Genomic DNA, 8,430 nt, shown 5'->3' with positions numbered 1-8,430 from the left:
GACAACCATGAACACATCCTCTCTCCCGAGTTCTGTGTGCGAGGGTCAAGCGGCGACCCAGCTGGGCAGTTCTGGCTAGGGAGGAGGATTCCAGGATGTCAGCAGGGGCTGCAGGGTCCAAAGGCTTCCGGCCACGGCTGGGGAACTGCCTGGCAGGAGGGTTTGCGGGCGCGGCTGCTGGTGGGAGGCCTCAGGTCTTCCCCTCATGCCTCATGCACGGGACATCTGGGCGCCCACCCAGCGCGCTCCCAGCTGTCCCTGGAGTGAATGGTCCGAGAGAGAGAACAAGACGGAAGGCACACACCATCGCTGCTGGGACATCCTACTCGTTAAACCACCTGCCTCTCTCATGTGGGAGGGACTGCACAGGAGCCTGAAAGCCGGGACGCGTGGATCATAGGGGTCATCTCGGACGCAGGCCACAGCCCCACTGTGCCCACACAGTGGTCATGTTGTAGGCAAGGCCTTATCTACCACTTTCTGTCCTACGTGTGACAAAGTGGGAAGCAGGGATAGGCGGCTAATAACGCTCTGTCACTCGCTCTGGGAGCCTCTCCGGGCTTTGACACCATCCCCACCCAGAGGAGGAAGAGGGACTCGATGTTGAGTCCCTGGCCTCTCATCTCCTGTTTCTTCTGTGATGAGACTGATGACAAAGGTGTCCCCAGGGTACCAAGTACATTTGCACCTTCCCCATCTCCAGTGACCATGGCCTTGGCAGTGGGGTTCAGCTAGCTCTTCATTCCAGGCTCCCATCCCCGTGGGGCTCTGCTCACCTATGTTCGTGGTGGCAGTCATAGAGGCAGACGGGGCCCTCATTTCATCCCAGATGGTCGTGACAATGGCTGGGTAGGACTGGGCCGGCCAGAGACCCCACACAGACACCCTCTTCCCACAGGACGACCTGTTCTGAGAGTCCTGCTGTCCACCCACCTGCAACTCAAAGGCCTCATAGCCTCCTCGGGGGCAGGACCAGGTCAAGACGACCCCGTGGCCCCCAGAGATGCTGATGCAGGAGGTGATGGTGACCGGGCTTGGGGCTGGGAGGAGAGGACAGGAGAAGTCAGTAGGAGCCATATGGGGGGGCTTTCCACCACCCCCCACTTCCCACGTATGGTGCCAATTCTCTGAGAACTAGCCCATCCTTTCCTTCCCAGAACCAAAATCCCTCTTCATGTCTCATAGTCTGTCCTCCCCAAAGGGACACACAACAGACCCTTCAAACTACAACTCCCATGAGCCCTGTATGCTCTGTATCACTTCAGCTTATGAAGCTATGACCCCATGACCTCATGGGATTTGGAGTCCACTCACCGCCCACTGCCCCCAGGTCTGACTGAGGTCCCTACCGGGTAGAAGGGGCCCCAACTCACCTGTGGATTCAAGGAGGCCCTGTGCAGAACTGGCCACGTTGCTCCTCTCTGCCCACACGCTGAAGTTGTACAGAGTCCCGGGTTCCAGGGCCTGAACCTCATAGTAGGTGTGATTCGTCTCTCGTGTCTGGTTGGCCTGATGTCCTCGGGGGTCATGGTCTCCTTGGGGATGTTCCCCAGCAGCCCACTGGACCCAGTATGTGTAGGCCTGAGAATGGGGGTTAGTGGGACCTTCCATCACAGGGTGATGGAGCTGCCGGTCTGAGCTTCCTTGTGCAGATCCATGACCCTGTTGGGAGCTGCCAAGTGAGTAGCTTCTTCTGAAGCCGGGAGTGGTCTTGGCGAGTCCTCACCTTGCTGACTGCGTGGGTTGTCTTATGTCCAGGTCCTAACCCCTGGTGCCTGGGAATGTGACCTTGTCTGGAGATAAGGGTCTTCGCAGACATAGTCAAGTAAAGATGAGCTCCCATGGAGTAGAGTGAGCTCCAAATTGAATGACTGGTGTCCTTAGAAGGAGAGAGAAATTTGGACACAAACAGGAAGAACATCATAAGAAGCCAGAGGCAGAGACGGGCATGATGAGTCTCCAAACCAAGGAATGCCAGAGATTTCCAGCCATCCCCAGATACCAGAAGAGGTGAGAAAAGATGTTTGAGGCTCCAAAGAGAGCGTGAGAACACCTCAATTTTGGAATTCCAGCCTCCAGAACTGTGAGACAACATGTTTCTGTTGCCTTAAGCCCCCAGTTGGGGGTACTTCGTTGTGGGGGCCTCGGGAATCAAATGCAATGTCCTTTCTCTTTCTCTTTGGGAGGGTCAGCCCAAGGGAGGGTCATTTGTCACCTGCAGACACACAGGGGGTCTCCCTGGAGCTGCTCACTCTGTCCTGTTCAGCCCACATTAAGAATTCATTCAAAGTTAGAGTTCAAGTGCATCCATCACAACCCAGGTGTCTACAGTGCTATGAGGACCACCTGAGATGCTCTCCCTAGACCACTGGATCCCATGACCTAGACCCTCAGGGACCACCCCCTTCTCAGAGTGATGGAACTGCTAGGCTGAGCCTCTACCTTTAGGCTTCTGACTGGGTTGGATGCTAGAAGGGGGAAGACAGGCCTCTTAGGGGCAGGACATCAGACAGTGCCTTGCCCCTTCATCTGCCCCAAGCCCATCCACAAGTCCCACAATGTGTGTTTCCCATCAGCTCTACAGTGAACCCCACAAGTCCTCTACAAGGAACTCCCTGGAGGCTCAGGGGGAGGGCAGCCCAAGCTCCTTTGTCAGCAGTGGGGGTGGAGGAGGTGGGGGCCATCAGTGAGGCTCGGGACAAGTCACCACCAGCTGGTGAGTGATCCTCTGCTCTACATACATATACAAGACGGCCTCCATTTTGTTTATTCATTCATGTGTCGATGGACGCTTGGGTTGCTCCCACCTCTTGGATATTGTGAATAATGCTGCTTTGAACATGGGTGTACAAATATCGCTTCGGCGGGGCACCTGGGTGGCTCAGTGGGTTAAGCCACTGCCTTCGGCTCGGGTCATGATCTCAGGTTCCTGGGATTGAATCCCACATCGGGCTCTCTGCTCAGCAGGGAGCCTGCTTCCCTCTCTCTCTCTCTGCCTGCCTCTCCATCTACTTGTGATTTCTCTCTGTCAAATAAATACATAAAATCTTTTAAAAAAAATATCTCTTCGGGACCCTGCTTCCAATTATTTCAGGTATATTTCCTTTAGTGGAATTGCTCGATCATAAACACATCATTCGTGTTTAGTTGTTTTGGGAACTGCCATGCTGTTTCCCACCATGGCTGCTCTGTCTTCCATCCCACCAGTGGCGCCCAAGGGCTCCCATTTCTCCCACCCTTGCCAACACCTCTGATTTTTTCTGACCATCACCAGCCCTGCTGGTGGAGAGGTGGTACCTCCTGGTTTTGATTGGCATTTCCTCAATGACCAATGACATTGGCCATCTTTTCACGTGGAACTCACTCACTTCTTCTCTGTAGTATGAACTCCTTTCTCTGCTAGAGCGCATCTAGCCTGTGTAGACTTCATAAATGTATTTCCACAAGCAAGCCTCCTGTATATGCTCCCTTTTCCACCCTCTGCTCCTGGCCCGTGTGAAACCCTTCTCATCTGCTCAGTCTCACAGACTCTGCACACGGGCCCACCCACCACGTGAACACACCCCCCCCCACGCCACTTGCACCTGACGCCCCACAATGGATCCCTGCCTGGTCCCACGACCACCACCATTCATGAACGCCTATGTGGCTCATCCCCATCAAATGGCTTTAGGACTGATATGTCCCAAAAGTGAAGGAAAAGGGAGAGGAAGAAGGGGGAAGAGAAATAGTTCATCTTTGGTGGGTTTTGTTTTGCGTTTTTGATGAATAAATTTCCACATTTTCTTCGACAATTTGTTTTGAAATTATTTAAGACTCTCAGGAAGTTGCAAAAAAATAGTACAAGAGGCCCCCTGTGAGCTTTGTTCCACTAACCCCCGTGGTAACATCTCAGGCACATAAAATTTGCTATCAAATGCAAGAGCTCGATAGTGGTAGAATGCCGTTGCCCGGCTCCAGACCTCATTCTTCAGGTTTCACAGCTGTTGTTTTAACAACGTGTGTGTGTGTGTGTGTGTGTGTGTGTGTGTGTGTAGTGCTGTCCAATTTTAATCTATGCAAAGAACCGTGGAACAACCACCAGTCAAGATATGACCCTGCCCTGTCACCGAGGAATGACCTTGAGCCACCTCCTTCTATATTTGACTGTCCCGGATCTTTATCTCCCAGCAACCATGGGTCTGTCCTCCATTTTTAAGTCTGCCATTTCTTTTTTCTTTCTTTTTAAGATTTGCTTATTTGTTTTTAGATAGAGAGAGGAGCGGAGTGGAGGGGCAGAGGGAGAGAGAGAGCGTGGAGCCAGACACGGGGATCCATCCCAGGACCCCGAGACCATGACCTGAGCCGAAGTCAAGAGTCAGACGTTCAACACATGGGGCCACCCTGGCACCCCAGGCCGGCCATTTCCAGAGTGTGATAGGCATGGACTCCCATAGCAGGAACCCAGCCAACTGACACCTTGATCCGGGCCTTCTGGCCTCCAGGACCAGAAGACACGGAGTTCTATTGTCTCAGCCACTCCTTCTATGACCTCCCATGCCATCCCTGCTCAGGCCGCCACCAGCCGCCAACCTTGTCACCCGCCACCACCAGTCCCTGACCCCCTTCCTCTCCTTATTGTCCTGTGGGGACCCATGTTCCCCAGGCCCACGCATAGTCAGCAATGCTGACCTGTATGAACGGGGGACCCGGGTACAGCTCGCAGCAAGGTTGCCACAGGAATGGCTGCAAAGGGCAGATTCAGGGCCTAACACTGGGGATGGACCTCATGTCCCTGAATGGTACATGTGAAAACAGTTCCAACGGACCTTAGTGGCTTCAGAAAACAAAAGGGGCACCTGGGTGGCCCAGTCAGTTAAGCAAACTTTGGTTTTGGCTCAAGTCGTGATCTCAGGGTTGTGAGAATGAGCCCCATATCAGGCTCTGTGCTCAGCAGGGGGTCTGCTTGAGCTTCTCTCCCTCTGCCCCTCCCCACTGCTCACTCTCTACATACATACATACATACATACATACATGTATTTAAAAAAATAGGGGCACCTGGGTGGCTCAGTCATTAAGCATCTGACTTCAGCCCAGGTCATGGTCCTGGGGTCCTGGGATGGAACCTGCTTCTCCCTGTCTGCTGCTCCCTCTGCCCCTGCTCTCTCTTGCTGTCTCCCTCTCTCTCTCTCTCAAATAAATATTAAAAAAAAAAAATACAATTAAAATTGGGACACCTGGGTGGCTCAGTTGGTTAAGCGGCTGCCTTCGGCTCAGGTCATGATCCCAGCGTGCTGGGATGGAGTACCACATCGGACTCCTTGCTCAGCAGGAAGCCTGCTTCTCCCTCTGCCTCTGCCTGCCACTCTGTCTGCCTGTGCTCACTCACTCTGACAAAAAAAAAAAAAAAAAAAGACAAAAAAAAAACCCTTAAAAAAATACAATTAAAATTTTAAAAATAAGAAAGAATGCTTTGCTGTTCTTTTCTGTGAGCAGCCCTCCCCTGAGGCCCCTCCCCCAAATAATGGAGATGTCACTGTTTCAATGTCCGCTTTACTTGGGCATGAACTAGATCAGGGCCGCAGGGAAGGGGGCAGGTGCCCAGGGGAGGCAGGTGGGAGGCTGCGGTCAGAGCAGAGGGAAGGCGGCCACAGGGAATCGGCGGTGGATGTGGTTTTCCACAGACGGTTCTCATGGGTCCCGAGCCGCACAGGCACTTGCAGGCAGGAGTCCAGGAGCCCGGGGTCTGTGGGGGCCTTGCCAGAGGCCACGGGGCGCCGCCGGTCCATCCGGGCCCCTGGTCAGTGGGTCTTGGGCCGGGGGCTCTGGAAGGCCGACAGGGTGATGAGGAGCTGGGCAGCGTAGTAGGTGATCATGACCACAAGGCGGGCATGTGGCAGCGGCTGGACGAAGGTGTCCCACGCCAGCACCATATCTGAGAGCGTGAAAAGCAGGGCCCCCCCGCGGACACTCCCGCCGCTGGCCAGGCCGCGCCACAGCATGGAGCCCAGGACCAGGGAGTAGACCGCCAGCGCTGGGACCATGCTGGCTGGGAGGTGGAGCAGCAGGAGGCCGTAGTATGGCATGGAGACCAGAGCGATGGACAGCAGGAGGCCAGGCCGCAGCGGAGTGAGGCCAAAGGCCCAGAGGTAGAGCAGGTGGGCCACAGTGAAGGCAGCCACGCCTAGAGGACACAGGACCGGTCACTCCCTGGTGGCCACCTCCGGTGCAGAGCCCGAGGGGACGGACTGCCCAGCAGCAGCATCCACACCGGCCAGCCCCCTACCCCCCCACCCACCACATCGGACTCCCTGTGGGGGTTCCCCTCACCCTGCCCTCGGGCCCAAAGTGACCTTAAGATGCACACTTGCATCCCATCCTTACTCTGCTTGCCACTGCCCGCCAGCTCCCCATTTCGCTCTGCTCCCCACTTGGCTCCATCCACCTACCCATCCTGCCCACCCCAGGGCCCTTGCACTTGCTGTTCCCCTGCCTGGGCTCCTGTGCCCTCTTCAAGACGGGAACTCCTTGGTGTGACCATCCTCAACCAGCTACTCCAGACCACAGCACCCAAAGCCCCGCTCTGTCCCTCCGGGCCACTCACACCTTCTAAGACCCAACCCCCCGAGGGGAAGGAGGGTTCTGCGAGAGCCTGGGGCCACCCTGCTCACCAGAGAGGAAGGCATCGGGCCAGATGAGGCAGGCATCACCCATGGCCGAGCACAGAAGGGCCCCCTGCAGGAGCACGCGGTGGCCGGTGCCTTGGCACGCAGCTTGCAGGGACCCGGCCAGGCAAAGCACCGGCAGGCACTTGACGAGGGCGCCGACCCAAGACGGCTGGTCTTGAGGGATCCAGAGGAGGAAGTAAGCAGCACAGGTGACAAAGAAGGGGCTCAACCGCAGGCACAGGCGCGGCTGCTTTGGGAGACAAGGGGGTCAGCGAGTTCCCAGGGGGCAGGCGCCCCGCAGCCAGGACTCAGGTCGGGGTCACTGTACCCGAGTCACGACCCACAGGGAGCCCAGCAACCTGAGAGCAGGACCCCCAATTCCCGCAGGCTGCTCGGATTCCCCAGCACCCAGGCCCAAACCTCTCCCACACCTGGCGTCTCTCACTTGGGCTAAAAAGCAAGGCTTTCCAGGCAGACCCTCCTCCTGAGCGCCCATGTTGGCCATTGACCCCCCAGAATGGCACCTGTGTGAGCGCAGGTGGCTCTGGGGGTGGAGGGGACAGCATGTGGTTACACGTTAACCCGAGGAGCGTCCTGTGGACTCTGGGGCTGATAACAGGGCCCAGGGAGATGCTGCCCCCACCCTGGGGATGGCCCCGCCTGGCACCACTGATAAGGTGCCCACTTGGCACCCAGGGTCCCTCCTCCCCCCCCCAGCACCCTGCCCCCCCAGACCCGGATTCCCCTCAGCTGCCCAGGAGGTATGAGGCCATATACTCTCCTCCCATTGTCCCATGCCCCACCAACTGAGAGGGACCCGGTGTGGGATTCCTACATGTTCCCCTGCACCCGGAACTCTGGGGCAGGGGGTGGAGGGTTGGTGCTGACCGCCATCAGCCCCAAGGTCAGGTCAGCCCTGGCCAGGGTGTGGGGAAGGACGCCCACCCACCGTCCCCCCAGCAGGCCACCCAGGGGAGTCTCCTGGGCTCTGGCCCATCAATCCCCCCCACAATGTGGCCTCCACTGACCCACACCGCCCCCCCGCCACGGATCCCCCCAAGGGAACATGTGCTAGTGCGGAGTCCAACGAGGTCCTCACGGCACGCTGGCTGCAGCTTCACGAGCACATCCTACGAGTGCATTCGGCTCGCCTGTAACTCTGGTTTTGGCAGGAACAGCTTACCATGTGCCCACCTATGTTGGGGGGCTGGCCACCCCCAGGCGCCCACGGCTCCACCGCAGGAGAAAAGGCTCAGGAGACATCACTTCCACAAGGTCACCCAGCCATGTCACCCTCCCCAAGGCTGGAGACTGGCCTGCCACCTCCTGGAGGGTATATGGACCCAGGACACACAGGGCCAGGAGCACGAAGGGGACCCCAGGAAACAGCTTATGGGGACAAGGCCCCAGACAAGACTGGGCAGGGCTCTGTTCCTCCTCCCAGGACATTCTTTCCTGGTCTAAGCACAAGTGACCCTACCCTCAGCAGAACATGGAAGTCCAGGAGCCCAACTGCACTCTGAGGACTACACCCTGGGACTGAGGAAAGGCCTGGGGTCCCAAGGCCAGAGCACAGGGACAGCTCGGGCCCCCCGGCCTCAGGTCCCAAAACTCAAGGCCCGCGGCAGGGGATAGGGACAGTCCAGGGCCTCAGCCCCAGGTCCCAGAACTCAAGGCCCAAGGCCAGGGTGCAGGGACAGCCCAGGCCTCCCAGCCCCAGGTCCCAGAACTCAAGGCCCAAGGCAGGGCACAGGGACAGCCCAGGGCCCCGGCCCCAGAACTC

General features: G+C 57.3%; 2 protein-coding genes across 5 annotated transcripts; both read right to left on the bottom strand.

The window, feature by feature from the left end:
* Positions 1-534: 534 nt before the first annotated feature.
* LOC106004700 (receptor-type tyrosine-protein phosphatase H-like) lies at positions 535-5,768 on the bottom strand. Its single transcript, XM_045077262.1, has 4 exons — positions 5,691-5,768; positions 4,672-4,725; positions 1,374-1,581; positions 535-1,040 (listed from the first exon to the last, which is right to left on the bottom strand). Exons 1-4 carry the CDS (start codon positions 5,766-5,768, stop codon positions 535-537), a joined length of 846 nt encoding a protein of 281 aa, XP_044933197.1.
* On the bottom strand, positions 5,515-8,317 carry TMEM86B (transmembrane protein 86B). 4 transcript variants are annotated; one of them, XM_013048136.2, is made up of 3 exons: positions 7,079-8,317; positions 6,651-6,897; positions 5,515-6,163 (listed from the first exon to the last, which is right to left on the bottom strand). In XM_013048136.2, the coding sequence occupies exons 1-3, from the start codon at positions 7,211-7,213 to the stop codon at positions 5,781-5,783; spliced, it is 765 nt and encodes a 254-aa protein (XP_012903590.1). In that variant the 5' UTR covers positions 7,214-8,317; the 3' UTR covers positions 5,515-5,780. The 4 variants fall into 4 exon arrangements, with proteins under 4 accessions (XP_012903590.1, XP_004777095.1, XP_004777096.1 ...); XM_004777038.3 differs by having other exon boundaries at positions 6,651-6,894; XM_004777039.3 differs by having other exon boundaries at positions 7,093-8,317.
* Positions 8,318-8,430: the final 113 nt, after the last annotated feature.

The sequence above is a fragment of the Mustela putorius genome, unplaced genomic scaffold (assembly GCF_011764305.1).
Source record: "Mustela putorius furo isolate JIRA1106 unplaced genomic scaffold, ASM1176430v1.1 tig00000196_pilon_pilon_pilon, whole genome shotgun sequence".
NCBI classification, from domain to species: Eukaryota; Metazoa; Chordata; class Mammalia; order Carnivora; family Mustelidae; genus Mustela; species Mustela putorius.
This window is presented reverse-complemented; position numbering and strand designations above follow the sequence as displayed.

Coding starts and splice junctions, on each gene's coding strand:
- LOC106004700 (XM_045077262.1), bottom strand. CDS start 5,768: ATGGACCGGCGGCGCCCCGTGGCCTCTGGCAAGGCCCCCACAGACCCC. Junction 4,726..5,690: donor ACTCCTGCCTGCAAGTGCCT/GTGCGGCTCGGG, acceptor TGCCCTTTGCAG/CCATTCCTGTGGCAACCTTG. Junction 1,041..1,373: donor GGGCCTCCTTGAATCCACAG/GTGAGTTGGGGC, acceptor CTCTCCTCCCAG/CCCCAAGCCCGGTCACCATC.
- TMEM86B (XM_013048136.2), bottom strand. CDS start 7,213: ATGCTGTCCCCTCCACCCCCAGAGCCACCTGCGCTCACACAGGTGCCA. Junction 6,898..7,078: donor GCCCAAGTGAGAGACGCCAG/GTGTGGGAGAGG, acceptor TGTCTCCCAAAG/CAGCCGCGCCTGTGCCTGCG. Junction 6,164..6,650: donor GCCCGATGCCTTCCTCTCTG/GTGAGCAGGGTG, acceptor TGTGTCCTCTAG/GCGTGGCTGCCTTCACTGTG.